This window comes from Pelodiscus sinensis, chromosome 9 (assembly GCF_049634645.1).
Source record: "Pelodiscus sinensis isolate JC-2024 chromosome 9, ASM4963464v1, whole genome shotgun sequence".
Classification (NCBI taxonomy): Eukaryota; Metazoa; Chordata; order Testudines; family Trionychidae; genus Pelodiscus; species Pelodiscus sinensis.
In genome coordinates this window covers 32,448,168-32,470,370 of record NC_134719.1, presented here as the reverse complement: position 1 = coordinate 32,470,370, position 22,203 = coordinate 32,448,168, and the positions used below count along the sequence as shown (strand labels likewise).

The 22,203-nt window shown below is 42.8% G+C and overlaps 1 protein-coding gene across 25 annotated transcripts in view; it reads right to left on the bottom strand.

Annotated features, from left to right (window-relative positions):
* Positions 1-22,203, bottom strand: part of LOC102448694 (leucine rich repeat containing 8 VRAC subunit B) — a 57,306-nt gene that overhangs the window by 18,023 nt on the left and 17,080 nt on the right. For 2 of the 25 annotated variants that reach the window (XM_075936423.1, XM_075936426.1), the window contains exons 1-3: positions 16,374-16,464; positions 11,356-11,975; positions 7,720-7,775 (exon numbers count right to left, since the gene is read on the bottom strand). Coding sequence is in view for 5 of the 25 variants with exons in the window: in XM_075936436.1 (XP_075792551.1) it covers positions 2,311-2,375; positions 3,509-3,542; positions 7,720-7,775; positions 11,356-11,449 (249 nt within the window). In the remaining 20 variants the exon portion in view is untranslated. Of the gene's footprint in view, positions 1-2,235; positions 2,376-3,508; positions 3,543-7,719; positions 7,776-11,262; positions 11,976-16,373; positions 16,465-18,062; positions 18,349-18,527; positions 20,439-22,203 lie in introns of those variants that run through there. The other 23 variants (XM_075936430.1, XM_075936429.1, XM_025178592.2 and 20 more) reach the window with 20 other exon arrangements.

Sequence of the window (22,203 nt, the reverse complement as noted above, 5' to 3'; positions counted from 1 at the left end):
GGTTGAACTGCAAATGCAGGGAAACTGGTGTAGACCTCTTTCAGATGGAACAGTTGTTAGCAACTATTCTGTTTTGTAATGTAAGCAAGACCTCCACTGAAAACAGCAGCCCATACAATTCAATGTAAAATAAAGCAGCTCAGGTTTCATATTATTTGATAAAGAGTTATGCATATCTTTTACAAATGATAGCAGTAAGTCAGAATAGAAAATTGCAAACTCAAATCAATTCAATGCAAAGACTGATGAATATATGTCTCTAGATATTTTTAGTAAGCTAAATATCAAGAAAGCATTATCTCGTGACAATTTCATAAAATAGTCCTATGAAGCAAAAACTACCATAAGTTTTTGTTTATACATAGATGGATGTTTTCATATAAAAGTGAAACTAAACCATGTGTGGTGTTTCTCAAGTGGGCTGCAGGCCTGTTTTGGAAAAACCGCTAGTGAGCCCGCACCACTTTGTTTACCTAAAGGGTCTGTATCCATGGAGCCTTGCAGCTCCCATTGGCTCTGGTTCACTGTTTCCAGCCAAGGGGAGCCATGGGAAACAGCGTATCCAAGGCTGATTTCAGTGGAGCTTCCCACATCATGGGCGGGTGGAACTTTCTCTCCCCACAGCTGCCCACATGGCCCTTATCATGGCAGGGCAGAAGCTTCAAGGTCTCACCTCCCTGCCACAGCTGACTCAGAGAGAGCAGCGTGGCCACCTGCAAGGAGCCTGAGTCCCTCTGTCCACCCTAGGCTGAGAGGGGATCCAGTTGCCTAGCCCCACCAGGGACCCTGGGGAAAGAAGTGCGACAGGGGCAGGGCAAAGGAGGAGCAGGTGCCAAATACCCCCACTTTTGAGAGGGCACGGATGTCCTTGAGTTACACCACAGACAAAATTGGCCTCTCATCTCAACAGCAAAGCACTGGAACTAGTCAGTTTCCAGGTAAATAATTACTTCAGGTCGGAAAGTCTTAGGGTCCGTCTAGACAACAGGCTTTTGTTGACAGAGGCTTTGTCGACAGACATGTCAACAAAGAGCGTCTAGACTACAGCCAGTTCTGTCGACAAAGCAAGCTGCTTTGTTGACATGAGAATGTAGATGCAAAGGACAGTGTAGATGGAATAATGCCTTCTGTTGACAGAACTCTGTTGACAAAAGGCGTTATTCCTTGTAGAATGAGGTTTACCACTGTCGACAAAACTGCCGAGTTCTGTCGATGTTATGTCGACAGAACTCGGCGGCAGTATAGACACAGGTATAGTTTTGTCGACAAAAGCCCACTTTTGTCGACAAAACCCTGTAGTCTAGACATACCCTTACAAAGCTGATCAAAACAAAAACAAAATACTAATAATTAGTTACAATTTATAAAGCATGTAGTCCCTATACAATATTACAAATCCAAAAAGTTGTTACTCTGCTTTGTCTTGTGATCTCTAGATTTTGCTATGACTTGTCAAAGTTGCATAATTTATGCCACATTTATACAGTTAACAGTAGCTACATTTTTCTCCTCTTCCTAGGAATGCTGAACTAAAAGGAAACGATGTGTAGGTGTGGTGTGTGAGAGGGAGATTCAATGAACAGGAACTGTAATTCTAGTTTTAAAGAGATACTGCTTTTTTGTTGATAACTAATTACTAGCTGCCTTTAAAAGATATACGGCAACCACGTTTCCCAAAGGAAAAAGAGAGTACTGCATGGGGCTGGCCAGAGGCCACCCCACCCCAGCTGGTTATCTGAGGCTCTCTTCCACCTCTCACCCAGGAGGTCATTCCTGGTTACTTACAGCCCTTCTCCACAAGGTTGTCATTGGGCACTGGAATCCTACTGTTCTCTCTCCCCACTCAAGGCTATCACTGCTCACTCAAACCTGTGGTCCCCATCACGTGCTGGAATCCTTCCTCCCATCCCCACAAGAGCTCTGTGGGGATGGCATCTCCACTCACTGTGTGGGGATGGCATCTCCACTCACTGCCCACACATGTTCTTCCACACTGCAGTCCACTTTTTTGACAAAAGTATTTGTCCCATTTGTTCTTCCTAACTGATTAAAATGACAAGAACAAATGTGACAAATGTTTATTTTTGATAAAAAAAATCAACACAGACAGGGCAGGGCTTAAAAGAGGGACTGTCCTGGGCAAAGTGGGACATATGGTCATTCTATTCTGCATTGTTTGGCTCAAATTACAACTAAGTTCATTAACCAATTAAAACAGAGTTATGCAGTCCACACCTTGTCAAACATTTTAGTTGACCCTCTAATTCTGTAGGTTCTCTTTTCCAGAAGAGCACACGCATCAAGGTTTTTTCAACCAGTGTCTTTCAGAAGGCCCCCTTCTTTTATTCCAGTGAGACAGGAGGTACATTCTGGCCCTGATAAGAGACACCAATTACATTTTAAGTAAAAATTATCCCGTACTAGTACTGCCAGGTCACAGATAAGGCAAGCTAGAGTTCCTGTCCTCTTACACTAAATTCAGAAGCTTTGGAGTAAAAACAGTGTTCAAAAGCAAAGACTCCAAGCAAGAAACTAAATTTGAGCTTAAAGTTGTGTAAGAGATAGTTTTTAGAACTCTAAGTAATAGGTATTATGTTAGATACTGTCAATATTCACTACTAAAGGGAAAAGAGTAAATCCACTAGGAAACAAATCAAACAAACCCATTTTTATCCTTCTTCCATTCATCATATTATCTTTCGTGCTACCTCTGTCAGAAGCTCCATCCTTCTCATATACCAAGCACTTCTCCACATCCAGTCCTTAAAAACAATGGATCAGACTCTGCAATTAGAACTCCAAACGTAGCCCTCTGACAGTGGATCAGACTCCATGGAAATCAACAGACAGCTGCTGCACAATCCAGACAGATCCAATTGCACAATGGGCTCCTTAATTCTTCCAGCATTACGCCCACCAGTGTATTTATAAAAATTCTACATGACTCAAAGTTTGGGCTTTCAATGTTGCATATTTGTTTGAACTATTCTTCTTTGTTTTCATGCAATTTACACTGTAGGCTCTTCTGGGTAGAGACTGTGTTTTTCTGAGTCTGTATAGCATCAAGCACAATCAGCACTCAGGCAACAAAATTAAGACAAACACTCTCCTATCTTTTTCTGGAGGATGCGGTAAGAAATAGTATACACATAATAATTTATCCTTTTGCAACCAAGAAAGATGTTTCACAAATTCTGCAACACTGGAAAATCTCACAGGCAGAATCACAATTGTCTTGCAGGAAATTCTTAATTAGTGTTTCAATAACCCATGAGAGTAAATTCCTTAGTGAAACCACAACATACATATTCTTAACACACATACTGTTATGTAACTGTGCTTGAAAACCTGTTTTCCAGCACTGTTAGCATTGGATAAAACTGGCATTATTTCACAACATTGCTGGAAAATGGTTTCAAACACTGTTAAAATCCAGAGGCTTCAGCATTTCTATGTCTAAGATGAAGGGCCTAGTAATATATGGATGAGGTCTTACAAACAAACTCACCCTCAGCAAGCGCTTCACAGGTAGCCAAGTTAGTCTGTACAGAAAAAAAAACAACAAATGGTCTGGTAGAACTTTATAGAGACTAACAAAACATGTAGATGGTATCATGAGCTTTTGTGGGCACAGCCCACTTCTTCAGATGACCCAAGTTTTGAGTTTATGATGTGCAGACCCATCCGGAGAAAAGGGGGGGGGGAGGAGAGAAGAAGGGGATGGGAGACAGGGAACAGAAGGTAGAGGGAATCAGTAAGTATCTGAAGACTGGGTAGTTAAAACGAAGCAGATGAGAATCAAAGTCAGTTGATAGTATCCTTCTTGACATAGGAATTTACACAAAGAGCTGTTTGCACCTCCATTGACTATTAGGTAAATAGTGTCCCAACCATCCTTCAACACCACTGAGTCCATTAGCATGAGAATTGAATTTGCGGATGAACTCTAATTCCAATGCTTCTCTGACAATGGCAACCCTTGCACTGCACTGCTTCATTTTCTGAACAAAATATGCAAAATAATACATACGTGGTATCCTAAGCAGACTGGAACAAAATCATCTACTTGTATCTTCCAAACAAATGCTTTTCATTTTAAAATTTGAACTGAGCTAAGTTAGGTTTATTTCAATTTATTTCCTCACTTGCTTATGTGCTGCTGAAACTCTCTGAAAGAAAAGGCTGTATTCCTTGTTGGACCAAAAGTCAATTGATCATATATTAGAATGACTAAATCTCAGCAATGAGTCAAGCTACAGAATATTCTCCTACACTCAGTGAAGGACAGTCTGGATTTGAATACAAAGGATTCAATTTATCGTCAGTTAAGTAAGCAACCACTAAATATTCAACTATACCAAAACATCAAGATTGTCTACAGGATAGAAATGATTATAAGACTTTGGGCCAAACGGTCATGAATTTACGTCAATGGACATTTTTGCTTGATTACATCACCAATCGCTTTGCCCTTTAATTTCCAGTGGTGACTGAGTGGAGGGAATGAAGTAACATATTTGATTTGTAATTTTCACATAGCTCCAAACATGCTTCAGAAATAGTCCATGTCACCAAGGAAAACCATCTTAATATAAGCTATGACAAGACTTTTTTTAAACAGGTACTGTTTATTATCTGCCCACAAAGACGTCAAATATCAGAGGGGTAGCCGTGTTAGTCTGAATCTGCAAAAGCAACGAGGAGTCCTGTGGCACCTTATAGACTAACTGAAGTGTAGGAGCATAAGCTTTCGTGGGCAAAGACCCACTTCGTCAGTGTTTTGTAAGTGTCCAATGTCTCCTCATGCAGCAGTAGACAGAAAGTCTGTTTTAAAACCAAATAATTACAGCTGGATTACTACATTTAAACAGCTTTGTGGTTCCCTGTCCTTTTTTTATCTCTGTTTGAAAGATTTTATATCGAGTCATAGTAGGTATATCCTACTGTTTGTGAAAGCACGATAGGGACAAGATTCTTTGTTTTATTCTGGCAAGTAACTATAAATAGATACCAGCACTGATATTAAAACAAATTATTCTAACCTCTTGAAATTCTTAAATAATAAGGGCAAGTAAAGAATACCTCTGGGAAATTTTTCTGGAAAGCATAAATTATGTCTCAGTAGCTAAATCCTCTATACTTCAAACATACATAGTGAAGATCTCACCTTCCCCTGCTAGATTTCCTTCAGTTTCATAATTTTAGAGTGGAAAGTTTAACTTATTCTGTTCTCCTAAAGTCCTCATTAGCCACCATCTGCTTTATCTGGCAATGTGGATCATACCATAAGCAGATATTTTTGGCCATATCTTTATTATGTTTTTGCATGTTTTGTGTAAGGTGATGTGGACATTGCTAGTCTACTACAGGCAGTCCCCGACTTACGTCGGATCCGCACTTACGAACGGGGCTTTCTCGCCCCGGAAGTCGGGGCGAGAAAGCCCCGTTCGTAAGCTGCTCCGGTGCCCCTGGTCTCCTGGAGACCATCTCCAGCAGACCAGGGGCACCGGGCGGGTTCCCGCGCTTCTGAGGCTTTGCCAGAGCAAAGCCTCAGAGGCGCGGGGAACCGCCGCTGCTGCCGCTTCAATCTGGGTGCCTGTGGTCTGCTGGGGACCGTCCCCAGCAGACCACAGGCTCCCGGACTGAAGCGGCAGCAGCGGCGGTTCCCCGCGCCTCTGAGGCTTTGCTCTGGCTGAATCAGGACCCTGGGGCAGAGCAGATGGGGTGCTGCTAGGTTGGTCCAGTAGCACCCAGGAGCGGCGCTACTGGAGCAACCCAGCAGCACCCCAGCTGCTCTGCCCCAGGCGTCCCCAAGTCAGCTTCTGCTGAAACTGACCAGCGCTGACTACAGGAAGCCCCAGGCAGAGTTGCTCTGCCCCGGGCTTCCTGGAATCAGCTGCTGATCAGTTTCAGCAGCAGCTGACTTGGGGACGCCTGGGGTTCTTAAGTTGATTCTGTATGTAAGTCAGAACTGGCGGTCAGTTTCAGCAGTGTCTGAGTCTGGACGCCAGTTCCGACTTACATACAGATTCAACTTAAGAACAAACCTACAGTCCCTATCTTGTACGTAACCCGGGGACTGCCTGTACTGAGACTTGAAACATAGGGCACACAGCAGATTTTTGTCTAGTTCATATGTCATTTGTCATGTCAAACAATGACATTTAGGGCATATAGACAAAGGAAAATTTTTCTCAATGCAGGTTTTTCCTACTATGATTATGCTGTCAACTACAGTGAAAATGGATCCATACCGCTTTGCTGAGGACAGTTTAATCTACTTCTGTGAGTTACAGTGTCTACATGGCACTTTTCTTTAAAATAACTGTTCGGCATTTTGGGCAGATAACTCATGTTCTGCTGCCAGGCTTAATGCATTCTGGGATTTTTCTCACTGAGCACTGTGGGATATCCACCAAAGCCTATTAGAATGCTGGGACTTGGAGTCATCAGACATGCAAAATTGAAAACAAACAAACAAACATGAGTCCCCCTCCTGGTATCCCAAAAATTCATCTGGTTTTGATAGGCCAGATCATTTTCCAACTACCCAAATACATCAGGCAGCATGGAAGCAGCACTGCTGATCACCATAATCCTGACTGTCATTAATATGAACATGGTGCATCAGATGTACTAGCAATCATGCAGGCAGATAGCTTTGGATGAGTTGGAAAAGTTTACAGTCACCACTGTTACTTCTGTGATGCCACATAGATATCACTAAAAGAATGGGAGGACCACCTTAAGTGGTATAGTTAATTAAAAATAGGGATATATCCACATGAGTCTTTTAGTAGTATAAAACATTTTATAATAGCTCTCTCACTTCCTAAGCAGATGAATTAAAGCATGGTAAGATACCAGATGAATTTAAAACAAAACAAAATTTGCATGGACACAAACTTGCATGGACACAAAGTAGTTTATACTAAAAATGCTTAAGTTTTACTGAAAAAAAAACCCTCTCTCACATAGACAAGCCCTAGAACACAGTTAGTCCCTTTGTTTTTTTTTGCAAGATAGTCTTCAGCACAGGCACATAGCATATAGTTCTCCTGTCATCCTGGCAGGGAAAGAAGATTTGGTTTAGATGTGTATTGAGACCTATATTACTTTAATAGCACTTAGAGCCAACTGCTTTCCTAGATCTTCCCCAAATATATCAAAATATTTATGTTAATCCAACTAGTTTTAACCTCTCTCCACAAACCTAAGCCTCACTGTGAAGAGCATTTAAAAGTAACCTTTTAAAATTATTTTGTCAATGAAACATGGTTGTGCCTTTAGTTTATTACTTATAAATTTGCCTGACAAAGATCTGTACAAGTTCTCAAGCAAAAGTCCTAATCTACAGTACTGCATCTAAAATGGTGAATATAGTGAAGGTAGATACAAGAAGGTATCTTGCAGAGTATGCTTCAGATCAATTTTACAAGGAATACAAATGATGAATTCTTTGCTTTTATAAAGGGATACATTAGCTCTTTGTGCTTTATTTATTTGACCTTATTGATGCTTGTTGATTATCCTTTCAGTAATTCAGTCTATACAGCCACATAGAGTCTACAGTGGAATTCATTTTTAATGATAAGTAAAAGAATTCTGCATCTGCTCCTTTTACTTAGTTTCTGAAATGGTAAAACCTCTGCTTATCTTATTTTACATACGTAGAGAGAAATGGCTGAGTTTTTCCAATGTTCGAAATACTGGTCTTACCTGGTGAATATCAGTCACTTGGGAACTCTGCTGTTGGAATTTCTGCTTGACAATTCCTATAGAGATAATGCAAACCACTTATTCAGACACTGAGAATTATGAACTGGTTTCAGTATCAATAAATACGTAATTAACTTTAAAGGATACACTATAGAGAACACAACATAAGATTTATACATTGATTCTGTTGGAAATTTCATTTTCCACATTCCTACAAAATGAAAATAGGCCAATTTAACCAAGGCACCACCTAGTGGCATAACCTCTTCACTTGTTTATTTTCAGTGTGAAGACGCTACTGTATTTAATGTAAACCACAATGCTCTAGCAACTTATTTCAATTTTTCCTTATATCTCATCCCACAGTATGTTAGGCAAGTCAAAATATCAAGCATAATTGAAATTATGGGGGAAAAGAGTTAACAATGGCAAACCTTTGCAAAATTGAAATATACAGCTTCCTCTCATTAGGACATCTGTATTTTAAAAATATTGCTAGATTTATCTCAGCACCATGCAAAAAATTCCAACAGACAAAACATTAAAGTATATCAAGAAAACAAAGCAACCCAAATACATAGGCAAAATTCTGCAAGTTGGCAAAGAGGGAAACCAATTCACATTGGCCCTTGGGAAGGAAAGCTTGATCAGAGCAAGAAAAGTTAGGGAAGAATAAATAATTAAACTAACAATGCCCACAGCACACACTTTATGATTCCCCTATAGATAGAAGCTAGCTTGTTCCCTAGATGTTTTACTTTAACATACATAAAACAGATTGTGAGAGCATTATGTACCCACTTTACTGCTTGAATCTGACAAATTGGTTTTCTTCTGTATGACTACATCTTTAAGAACTTTCCCATTGCATCTACATTGAGAGAGTTTTCAGGATAGGAGATTACATAATTATACTGATTTAATTTTAAAAGCCAAATATTTTCTCTGACTGTTGCTAAAGGCAACTCCAGCACTGTATACTCTGCCTTTGATCAGAGTTTGGATCCAGTTACAAAAGCAATTCCTTATTGTAACAGCCCAAAGCAGAGAGAGAAGATTGGAAAAAAGGAGGATTTAGATTTGGACTTCTACTTCATTTTCTAGCTCTGAAGAACTGTAGGGTAGTATATTAGGATTTGAAAAGAACGTGGCTTTCAGTGTAAATCCATGGCTATAGAGTGGATTGATTTTAATCATGATTTAAAATCAACAGGCAGGAAATCTTGATTTAAATTAATATTAATTGAAGTCATGTAACAATCATAGTACAAATTAGATGATAAAGGGGCAAGGAACTGATATCAGAGACACAAGCAACCTATATGCCTACACCTATAAAAATTAGGGATGTAAGCGAGTAGTCGACTACTCAACTACCCAATAAGAGGCAGCAATAAGAGGCAGGGGGAGGGAGGAAACAGGAGCTGGTGCTGGGGGAAGCTGGCTTAAAAGTGCCATGTGCCCTTAAAAGTGCCAACTCCGCAGTGCCGCGTGCTCCCCCGCTGCCTCTATAATACCTCCTGGAGCTACCCCTACTGGCTCTGCAGAGAGGCCCCTGACTCATCATGTAAATTCAAACTGTATAGACTACACAATTAGCCAAATAACCGCTCTTTAACAGGCTTAATAAAAATAGCTTAAGCAACTAGCACAAGATTTTATAGCCTGAAGAGGAATAGCTGCACAATAAGTCAGCATAAGTAAACTAGTCTTAGATTCACAAGGTTTTATTGTTTTGTAATAGTCACAACTGTTGCAATCTGCTGGTAAGTAACCATAAGAAGGCAGATTATGCCAGTTTAGAGTATTTTTGGAAGGGGACTGTGAAGGTTCCCCACCCGTGCTTTAAAAAATTGGCTTATGAATATAGATGTGCATAATTCAGATGCTTTGGCCAAAATTGCCCTCTGAGACAAAACACCTCACGTAACTTATCCATTTTAATGTTATGGTCTTCTGTTATGTAATCCTATTTTGGTGCATGTATCATTCTTGCATGTGAAGTTAGAAATGTGAATTCTAATGTGAGTCTATTTACAGTTTTAAATGTGCTAATGAGATCCATTATTGGTGCCCTGGAAATCTAATGACTGGGTGATTAATTCAACAACTTGTAAACAACCTTTTTTGTCCTGTAAGTCTGGAAGTGGTTGATCTGGAGAGACATTGAACCTGATTATTTTTCCAGGGGGGGGGGGGGGGGGAGAATGTAAAATAAAGAATTGCAGGAGAAGAGTCCATTTAAGCAATGGGAAGCAATCCCCTTTTGTCTTCAGTTGGCCTGAGAAACTGGCTGGCACACCCTAAAAGGATACAAAGAACTTTAAAGACAAAAGAGAGTTTGTCTTTGACTTGAAGATTATGCCTGAAATAAAAACAACTCTTGAGGGTAAGAGTCTGTGTGTAATAAGTTCCTTAGTGAATTAAACTAGCTATGCATTCTCTTTTCATTTTAATTTAGTAACTTATTTTGCAAGTGAAAACAGACAGATCAATCACTTAAAATCCTCCTGTTTGTACTTAATAAAAAACACTTTGTTTACTATCGGGCTGAGTGTAAATAATTGTTACCTACGGTAGGGGGGAATAACCACTGTGCTTCTCTCTCTTTCACTGATAATGGGAGATTATCAGATAAGTTTTCCCACGTGTAAAACTTTTACACAGAGAAAAACTGATTTAGGGTTTTGATCCCTTTTGGGGGTTGGTTTCCTGGGTGTTGTGCTCTAGAACTGTGTCCTCCCAGAGTTGTAGTGGTTCAGTGTCTGCATTGTGCTACTGAGGGCCAGTAACCCTAAATTCTCTGCCTTGTCTGAGGGAGATCAGTGTATCTGGCCCAACAGGACAGGGTGGTGGGAGGCCTCAGAGAGCAAGAAGGTGGGTGTCAGTGGCATGATCAGCACACTGGGGAAGCATCCAAAGGAGTCTGCTCTGACTGCACCCCATCACAGGGACATCAGCAGATGCTCAACTGAAGGTAACCATAGTAATTCCACTTACATATATACTAATGAGCTTTACCTAATTGATATATTGACCCATCGGATAAGGATACCTCAACATTTTGAGAATGAAAAAGTTAAGATATAGTTTAGAAGAAGGGAAGAACTATTTGTACATATGCAGCAGCTAGGGACCATCAGGGCCTAGAAAACATCTGGTGCCAGGTACCACCATTGGAATTCCCTATCAGCATCCCAGAGCAGATTAGGTTTGCCTCACCCTCTAGTCTATAGCTCTTCCCATGGATAGAGTGAGTATATACATAGCATCACGCTGTAAGAGAGACTTACTTGTTTGAACTGTTTTACTTATTGAACTAATCATCATCATGATCATCATAAAATCTGTAGTTACTGACAGTGTTTCCTCAATGTACGTATTGTCACCAGTGTTCCCTTTAAACTACACAGCATCACAGCTTCACTGGTGATTAATCAGCCCTGCCCAGTCCAGTGGTAGATTTAGAGTTAATGGGGCCCCATGCTCAGCTTCATTTTTGGCCTCCCCCCCAGGGATCTAGCCAAGAAAAAGAACACTCACTCTTCCTGCCCCTTCTATTTGTCATTCTTTTTTCTTCATCCTCCTCCTATATTATAAGTAATAAGAAGCAAATGAAAATGAAGTGAGGTACACCTTGAATGTTTTTGTAGTCTAACTTTTTTTCCACAGATTGCTTGAAAATTGCTGAGGGTCTTTCAGCAATCTTTCCAAATATTGTTTGTCCCATGAGCTAACTATTGTAAAGTGCTTTGGATAAAAGCCCTTTATTTAAAATAAAAAAAAACAAAATACAAAAAAACATCATAAGTATTCCTCAGTCCACCTGAATGGAATTCTCAGAGTGCAGTTTGAGAACTTCTAGTCTAGATGAAAGCTTGTATTTGCATTAAAATAACATGAAAAATGTGTAAAAAAAAATGTATAGATGACACATGAATGGAAAAATAAAAGCTAACTCCCTCTGAAGACACTTACTCAATTTGCAAAAAAATTATTCAGATAACTTTCTTTCCACACTTTTTCTTTACAAAATTGTCAGTTAAGTCATCTTAAGTAATATTTTTTAAAGAGGCACTTTCAATTGTACAAGCCTATACAAATCAACTGATGGTCTTGAAGCCCAGAGTTCATCATTTTCGATAAAATGAATGAAATGTTTCACTTAGTTTTCAAAAAGATTTGTGTCTATGGCCTGTCAGTAGAATTCACTTAATTTCTCTTGGTAGTGTCTTTTAGCATCTTCGTCCATACATCTGTCAAAAAACACGCAAAATAAATCAACAGTTTTCTTTAGAGAATCACCTCTACTCTGCAATTGCATTATTATTATGTCACAAACAACACTGATGGTCTCGATCTTTTTCTCTTTTAAATTGATTTCATTTTCTCTAATTTCATGGAAAAGTAACTTCCTGTTTGTTTTTTGTAAACACTTCTCATCAGATAGATCAGAGTAACCTATATTTTCTGTTAATGTTAGTGCCTCTGCTTCCATAGATTTATAGTCATTTTGAACTTCCATGACAAAACTTGTAACTGAAGCTAAGAAGTGTGCAATATTCAGTACATTTGTGTCAACTTTTGCAGTGATTTGCTGACAACATTAATTTTTTGAAGTAAATAGTAAAAATAGCACTATCATACTTTTCCAACTTTTCTGCTAAGGATTTTGCTTTAATTTTCACACACGATTTTTCAGAATTTAATGTTACTATATCTAATAAGGTTCTCTTTATAACATCATAGCTCATTTTCAAAGTCAAAACAGAATCTGCACAAACAGATGACTTGGTGTCACAAATTCTTTTGCCTGTCAAATATTTTCCATTTGCCTGCTCCAAGCATGATTGTGACATACTCCACCAATGTGTGGAAACTGAAAAAAAGTGTGTATTGAACAAACTAAAAAAAATGTGTAGCTTCCTCACAAGATGTGGTTGCACCACTTCAGATTAAACTTAATAAATGGCTGGAACATGGTATGAATAAAGCAGATGGATTTGCACTGTTCAGTCTTGCTTCTAGACCTGAATATTTCCTGCCATATTTGTGGCGTTATCAAAACTCCGCCCATGACAAATTTTGATGTCCAAACCTAAACTTGCCATGATTTCCAGATCTGTTCTCTCTAGACATTCAGAAGTGTGGAAATTTAGTGGGACAAAACAAAGAAATTGCTCTACAACTTAAACATCGCCTATCACATATCTTAAAATTAATATTAATTGGTCTACATATTAGGGATGTTAAACTGCAGGTAATTGACTAATAAAATAGTCAATGCTTTTTGCATCAACTATTCAACTAGTTGATAGGGCATCTCCTCGGAGTAGGGATGTTACATTTCAATTAACTTCTGATTATTTTCCATTAACTACTGAATTAGTTGATAAAGGGGGCGCTTGCTATCCCACTGTGCATCTCCCTTTGAAATGTACAAGAGCTGCCCGCAGATCTTGCATATTTCAAATGGAGAGACAAAGTGGTTCCCTCTACCTCTCTCCTTCTGAAATATACAGGAGCTGCCCCCGGCTCTTGTATATTTCAAACGGAGAGAGGCAGCGGGTTTCCTTTGAAATGTATAAGAGCTGTGGCAGCTTCTGTTCATTTAAAAGGGAGAGAGGCTGTGAGAACCCATGTCAGTAGGGAGCAAAGCAGTCCCTGCTGGTGCAGGTTCCCCTCTGTGCCTCTTCCTTTGAAATGTACAAGAGTCGCAGGCAGCTCTTGTACATTCCAAAGGGAGAGCAGCAGTGGGACCAGCGTGAGCAGGACTGTTTCAATCCCCACTTCTGCCGTTTCTCTGCTGTCCCCTGCCCCTAGTGGAGATGGTCCTGGGGGTGGGGAGAACTGGCTTTTAAGCTGGCTCCCTGAAGCACCGGCTCCTGCTCCCCGCCCACTTGCTGCCTCTCTCTGATCGTCGGCACAATGCCTCAGTCAAGACGCGAATCAGTCAATGAGGAAAGCCTTTGCCGACCGATCCCTTATGTCTTATGAAATGAGTTTTACAGAAGCGGTCAACAAAAGCTTTCCTTGCCGACCGATCCGCGTCTTGACTGCCGCATTGTGCTGACGATCAGCTGAGCCAGCACAGAACAGCGGCCATTTTTATTTTAATTTTAATGAAGTGGGGGATATTTAAATCGCCGCATCATTGACTATGTCGGGTAGTCTAATTTACGTGCCTCTGCCGGCAGAGACATGTAGTCTAAACATACCCATAGGCAGCTCCCATTTGCAAGTTTCTGGCCAGAAGCCAGCCAATGGGATTGTGCTGGGGGCAGGAGGTATGCCTGAAGCCTTCCCCCCAGAGCTCACAGTTTTTAAAAGAGAAATGGTCCTGCAGCCGGTTTTCTGAGCAGTGTTCAGAGCTATCGAGCAAGTAGGGGAGACTGCCTGGGGCTCCCCACTGTGTCCATGGGCTGGATCTGGTGGCTTGGTGGACCGGATCCGGCCTACAGGCCATATTTTGCCTAGGGCAGGGTTAGAGAGTAGTTGACCACTCAATAAGCGCAAGCTTATTGAGTAGTTGAGTGGAGTACTCGACTACTCGTCCCCCTCACCGCCTTGTATGGAGAGGCAGCAAGTGGGAGGAGGGAGACAGGAGATGGTGCTTGGGGGAGCTGGCTTAAAAGCCGGTTTCCTCCAACACAAGTCTCCAAGGTGCTGCCTCCTCCTTCCCCCGTTGCCTCTATCAGTGATAGGGACTAGGCAGGGATAGGGGAGGCTGCTCCAGCAGCAGCCCCTTTTTGTGGGGGTCCCAGGAGGGAGCTTGGCCCTCCCATGGAAAGAGGCTGCTGCCACCAACCAGCCCCTGTTCGCAGCAGCCTGGGCTGGCAGCGTGCAGGGGCTGCTTCTGCAGCAGCCCCTACCTGCAGTCAGGCCTGGCTGCCACAAACAGGGGCTGCTGGACTCACTGTGAGCCGGGACCAAGCAGTCCTGGCTCATGCTGGTTCAGGACACTGCAACTCTGCATTTTAAAAGAGCCTGGCAGCTCTTACTATATTTGAAATGCAGAGCCACAGCACGGGTGGCTCCCAGAGCCAGCACGAACTGGGACTGCTCTGCCCCGGCTCAAGCCGGCTATGGGAGCGGTCCTTATTGACTAATCATGCAGTCAATACAAATTGTATCGGCTACACCAGGACTACTCAACACGTGGTCAGTTGGCCACATGCGGCCTGTGGCCTGTTCGTTTGTGGCCTGCGGTGCAGTTTGTGTTTACGCAGGGCTCAACGCGTGGCCTGCAGGTGGGATCCTTTGAACATGGCCTCCACTGGGAACATGCTCCACAATGGAGAGGTGTCTCCCAGGTGGGGTGAGCACTGAAAGACACAAATGGATGAGCTGACTGGAAAAGAAGGGTACAGGGTGTTGGCATTTCTAGCACTCAGGTAGGTGGTGCCGGGAGCTCCATGGCTTTGTGGAAAGTGCTGGATGCTTAGCCTTGTGGGCGTAGCCTGAGAGGTGCTGACAGGGTCACACTGGATGCATTTGAATCTGGTGCCACAGCATATGGCTTATTCTTTGTATTCATGACTCTTTGTATTCATGACCATCAGTGTGAAAGAAGCTATTCGCATATATCTGCAACCACACTTATGTTGCAGCCCTTGGTATGTGCTGTGAGTATCATTGTGGCCCCCGGGGCTTCCAAAGATGAGTAGCCCTGGACTACACAATCAGACAGATAATCGTAATTGAACATCTCACTCTACACTACAGAATCTATCTTGCAGTGTCCCATTTCCGATTTTGAGGGATAATTACTTAGTGTTGCTGAACATTACCCAGAAATTACTCAGCAAGTTTAATCAACTCCAGAGCACAACTATGCAGGAAATGAAACAGGAAAAATTTAACTGTCTTCCTCCTCATGAGCATTTTAACTTTCTGGAAGAAAGGGAATGTGACAGAAAACTTAGATCAACTCCTCTTTGTTTGACTGTGCAGAAGAATGATCTGTTGGTACTATTCCTATTTCTTAATGTTACTGAGTTCTCTTTACCAATGAAAAAGAGAGTTTGGAATGGAGAGAACTTAAATGATGTCAGGGTATACATGCTTTTTTGCTCATCTGTACAAAAACCAAGTTGTCACAAGCATCTTTGAAAAACTTTGTTAAAAGCAAAATTAACAAAAAGTAGATACAGTATAATTAGGCTATTATACATACCGACGTAAATTAGGGTGGTACCAAGAATTTAATACCTATGTAGAATGGGATGCCATCCAAACTGCTTTGTAAGCCATACTGTACACATCAACAGTTAAGATTTGCCACAAAACACATGCCAGAACCACTATCTAAATTAGCACTATGCCTCCAGCCAGTGTTCCCTGTAAGATGAGTACTTGGGTGGCCACCCAGGAGTTTCATGTGCTTCCTAGCTCTGAACAGCAGAGTACCAACAGCTGGCTGATATATTTCTACTGCTGAAGCATGTCTGCACATGCCACAGTGCACCTAACAAAATTTATTCTGCCCATAGACGGGGAAAACATTAGAAGGGACATTGCCTCCAACAGCAACTAGTATCTGACAACAAAGTTGCACCCATAACTCATATAACCACTTGGGCAAGACCATATATGAGGAAGAAATGTATATGCACAAGAGCCCACCCTCCCATGCACATAATAATCATGATCACCTTTCAACCTGTATCCAGAGGCTTATACTTAAACACTCAAGGATGGTGAATTTGCACTTTACTCTTATTTATTCCTCCCTCTTATCTTTTTCTGAAAAGTTTAAAGAAACACACAAAGCTATTATACTTAAAATTAGATATACCAGCTGTGTTTTGTTTTGATGGTATGCAAATCAAGCAGGATGTTAAAATGTGCAATAATCCTACCACAAGATAGCAGGATCCTTACCTTACCAGTCCAGTAAGAAAGGGCAGAGAAGGAAAGCCAAGGCACATCAGGATATGTACAATCACATGTGAGAGTGTAAAGGACTCAGTACCCCAAGCTACTACAGCAGAGATGGGCAAGATACGATCAACAGGCTGGATACGAACCTGCTGCTCTCCCACCTCCAGGCCAATTGGGTCATGGGGGCAGAGAAGTACACAAAATCATTCTCTGTTCAAAGCAGCTGGTGGCTCTGTCCTCCTGCCAGGTGCACAGGGAGCTTAGAGGGAGCCACCAGCTATTTTGTACAGTGAATGACTTCAAGTACTCTCCTTCCCCTAGGTCTCGATTGGCCTGGGGGCAGAGGAGCATTCTCAGTCTCCTGGCCCTGCCAGGGGTATGTGACACCTAGAGGGAACTGCCTCTTCCATCTGAAGCCCCGCCCCTTCTGCTTGAGGCCCCATCTTTCTGGGGGTGGAACCAGCCCAATGGCCACTACCACAATTCGTGAAGTGGCCCCCTTGCAAAAATTATTGTCCAATCCTACTATACGGTCATTTAGAAATTTAAATTGTTGCGCCTATTTCAGAAACAGTTTCCATAACCAAACAGTTTAAATGACACACCATTTTAAACGTGGGTTAACCTACAGGACAGTCAATTTTGACAGTTTTATCATTGTACTGGAACTGACTTTTTAATTTTATTTTAAAACAAGTTCCCAATTTCTGTCCAGAAAACTGGATTAAGGATGTAAGCGACTAGTAGGAACTTGACTAGTCACTTCTCTCCCCCTCCCCTTGCTGCCTCTGCTAGAGAGAGGCAGCAAGGGGGTGGGGAGCATGAACTGGTGCGGGGGAGGAGGGGAGGAGCCGGCTTAAAAGCCAGTCGTCCCCCCCTCCCAGCACCGTCTCCACGGGAGGCGAGGGGGGGGGGGGGCAGAGGGGAAGCGGCGCAAGCGGGACTGAAACAGTCCCACTCATGCAGAGCCTGCAGTTCTTGTACATTTCATAGGAAGAGGCTCCTTCCTTCGTCCCCGCTGGCCTGGGTTCTCGCTGTCTCTCTTCCTTTAAAATGCACAAGAGTCGCAGGCGTTTAAGTAAGTAACCGTATCAGAGGTGACAAGGTTCTATGTGGAGTGTCCACCACAGTTACACACCCGAACCGGCTCCCGCCTGCCCCTTCGCCCATACCAGCAGCGAGGCGGGGCAGTCCAGAAGGGCATACTGGCTCCTCCCCCGCCTGGCGGTCTCTCGCAGAGGCAGCTCCGTGGGAGCCGGTGCGCGCGGGGAGCCGGCTTGCAGAGCTTCCCCAGGAGCCGGTTTTACTGCGGCTCCCTGAGCATAGCGGGAGCCTGCGTGTGACCGGGCCTCTGCTGCTTCTCTGCCCTGCTCCTGCCCCCACATCTCTAGGCCGGTCCCCACAGCTCCTGCCCCCCCCCCCCCCCCGGAGCAGAGCAGGTGCTCGGCGGCAGAAGGCACCTTGGCGGCAGGGATGGCCCCTTTGTCAGCGGCGCTCTGCTCCTCAGCATTGCGGGGAGAGACGCAAAGCCCCGGGGAAACCTGCGGGCTGCAGGGTCAGCCGAGGAAAGCCCCGGGCGGGACGGGCCCCATCGCCCGCAAGCAACCGCCACAACAACCGGCCTGCCCGCGGCTAACGGCAGCTGCGCGAGACGCGCACGCCCAGCGGCTCTTCGCTCGCCGACGGAGACCCGCCCCCGGGGCCCGCGGCAGCCGGATCCCTGCCCCCAGCAATGTCACTGGGGCCGGCCAGAGCCTCTGGCAGCAACTTGTACGCCCCGCCCACGCGAGGGGGGGCGGGGGTCAGGGGCTGGTCCCGGAGCGCACCTGCGATGGGCAAGCGGCACCGGGCGGCCGGCTGCTCCTGGCGGGCGCTGGCCGCACATCGGGTCAACCAGGCGTTTGCCCCCCGCCGCCCCCTCTTACCTGGCCAGGCCGCCTCGGCCCCGCGCTCGCCCCGCGGGGGACCGGCTCCAACCGGCACCTCAGGCTCCACCCGCCTCTCTGGTCACGTTGCCGCCCCTCAGCCAATAGGGGCCCAGGTGGCGGAACCGCTCGCGGAGAGGGGGGGAGGGCTGGAGACAAAGGCGCAGAACGTCACCCCCGCCCCAGCTCCGGGCTCCGGCTCGGCCCAAGAGGGAAACAGCAGGTGCGAGCCCAGCAGCTGCCTGCGCTCTCCTGGAGTCCCTGGGCAGGGCGGGAGCTCCAGCGCCTGGCGGAGCGACACCTGCCTTGGACTCCTCTGCCGCAGCCAGGCGGCCCCCTCTGCGGGGGGTCGGTATTGGGGGAGCGCCCCAAAGCCCCAGCCAGGCTAGGGGCCCCAGGCACCTACAAACACCCAGCACCAGAGACAGCGACTGCTCGCAAGCGCTAGCGACTGGAGAGCGGGGAAAGAGGGCGGGGGACGATGTGAGAAACAGCTGTAAGTTCGCATGTGGTCCCAGGGACCAGATCTAGGCTAGTCACAGCGGCGCAACTCTCCTGCCTTCACCTGGGCGTGGCTGAAATAGGCACTGGCCTTCCTAGGACCGGGAATTTCAATTCTCATATGGTCAGAGCGTTACAGGTGGACAGGACAGATGTTCCCAAATTGTGATTTCAGGTTTACACGTAGGGCACTTGCTTATAGTCTACAGACAGCTGGTTCTGTATTTCACGCAGCTAAACTGCTTTAAATAAGTTAAAATACATGATTTACCCAGGATTCCTATTCCAGGTAAAAGAATGTTGCCACAAAAATATTGTTTTATTAATGGGAAGAAAGGTGGTCCAAAAGATAACATTGCTATTAAATGTGGTCCATGATAAGACAAGTCCTGATCTAGTTCAACTCCCCTCTACAGAGGCTAATGTAAGATTATTTCTTATAATATATTCCTTGCCGATGAGAAAATAATTTGCCATTATAACTTTTCTTATACTTAGAAGTGCTAGCTATCATTCTTGCTGTATAGCATATCACTCTGATTTATTTGTATGTGTTTCTTATGAAATACTTGGTACATTTGTGACTTAGAAATAATAATAATGTTGCCATTCAGGAGTGTTAGAACAGATTGTACTCAGTGACATTTTTACATTTCCTGCAAATACAAGTGAGCTTATATTACTGACCTATCAAAATAAAGCTGGTGGCAGCAGTCCTATGAGCTACTGCAGCAAGGATTTTCCTTTAATGTGCTCATGCAGACATAAATGCTTTCAGAGTCACAGTAATATGATCTGTCTGTCCGTATGAGTATAGCTCTTCCTTGCCAATTCAAATTCCACTTGGAACCCAAGAATAAAAGGTTTGGCTCACTAATATGAATAATTATTTAAATATACATCTTCATATTTATTTGATTTTCCCTCTTCACTTCATCTTTTATAACTGGCAGCATAAACTTTCCTTTCAAACATGATTGCAAAGAACGGCTTCTATTTTGCCTCTGTCCATTAAAGATAGAATTCTTGGATTTCTGCATCTAGGTTTTATAATCTAGAACAGGACTGCTTCTGTCTCCTTCTTGTCTAGTGAATCAGATAGACAGCTTGATCTGTTGGCAGAAATTTTATGCCCAGCTTTCATTCTTAGCATCTCAATAACAGAGATCCATTTGAAATTCAATTCACAATACAGTATTACACTTTATATCCATTCCACTATAAAAAGCCATTTATGCAACAACCAGGTTGGCTTTTAGGAAAGGGGATCTAATTTCAGAAAGGCACCAAACTCTTTCTGTTCAGAACTCAAGAGAAAAGCATAAATCAAGTGCCACAAATGCTAGATTTTGTGAAATCAATCACATGCAAATACTAAAAACAGAATTTTGTTTTTAGTTCCAACTAAAATGTTTATTTTTAAAAATACACTTCCTAAACATCACAACACTGAAAGCCTGAAAATAAAAGTGAAACTGACTTAATTGTCCAAGCTGAAAGAAATACAAAATATAAGTAAACATAATAAACAGTGAAATGTAAATTGCTTTTAAAATTAAATAATAAAATTATTATTAGCAATCTATGCAAGGAAATGTTTACAGAAGTTATGTTGTTTTTAATCCATAGTATCCCTTTCACCTGCAGGTGATGAACTTTGATTAGCAGTATCTAATTCACTTAAGTGACATCTCAACAAAAAAGACCTAATAGAATTGTCTCCAATTTCAGAGCTCAGAACTCTTCTTAATGCCTGGCAAGCACTAGATAGCAGGCAGGCAAATTTCTCCTTAAAAAAGCAATTGCTTTTTGGCTCATGATAATGCTAGCTCTTCAGCTGATGGAACCTTGATTTCCATCGGTAAGATAAATCCTCTGCTATGTCTGTGCTTTTCTGATATCTGATTTAATCCATTCAGCTGTAATAGAACAATTTTCCCTTCCTGTAAACAAAATAAATAAAATATCATCTTATCCTATAATTGTTAATTCTGCTAAATTTTAAAGCTTGAACTATATCCAGTGCTGCCACATTGTCTCATTGGTAGCAATGGGATTAGAGCCAAAAGAAGATTAATTAATATCCTGTTAAATTACAAAGCCAGAACTAGTGCTGACACATTCTGCTGTGCTAAAAATTACAGGAAATGTATCAAATTAAGTCATAAAATTGAATGTGACACCTCAAAAGTTGCATGGCAGCCACACTAACAATTAACAGAAGCCAACCTGCTAGTTTGCAGTTATGCATTCTGTTCCTGACTTAACAGAAGGAAAGGCACAGGGAGATCACTCAACCCATCAACTGCACCCTGGAAAAGACAAACAGATGAAGACTAAAGGTGTCTAAAGGGAATAATTTGTTACCCAACCACTGAAAGAATGTGCAGGTCTTCATTTGTGCACCTATAATCTTTTAACAGGCCATGTTAATTGTGTTCATAGAACTTCATGTTAATTCAATGAATTTCTCCCAACCTTGCTAGAGCAGTACTGCCACACTAACATAATATGCTTTGGTGATAGCAGATGGCCATCCATAGTGTTTCAGAGTTCACTTCTCATCAGCCATGCCATCAAAGCTTTTTTAGATGGGTGTCTGATCCACTATGAAAGCAGTTACAAATCTGTCAGAATTCTGATAAGCAATGTCAATTTCTGTGTGAAGCAATAAGCATCTACCTTGATCACTTCAATTTCTGAGTTCTGAGAACACTGGGGATATGAGATAGTAGCTATGAAATACTTCAGTGTCCCAGTGTATTTTAGAGAAAAGCTAGCCACTCCTCAGGTTGCTGGTTCTCTGAATCTGCTGCAAACTGTTGCCAACTGAGCTTTTTTCATATTTTCAGAGAGATCAATATGTAGTTCCCCATTCCCTGATTAATTGTACAGAGTTGTAGGAACAATAATATTGTGATTGACCAATTCTTTGGAGGGAATTATCTGCAACTTGAGGGCTAATTTATGTGGGGATATAAACTGGACTTATCTGTTTGCCTTTGTGCCCTTCCTTGCTATGATGTCCCCTTCCCTGTTTAGAAGCTAGCGCAGGGCCAGATTTTATCAATTTCCTGGATTTGAGTGTTTTATCATTGATTAAATACTAGTCCAGAAGCCCTGCAACATGTTTCACTTGAAACTGTGTTGAGACCTTGGATCTCATCACCATATG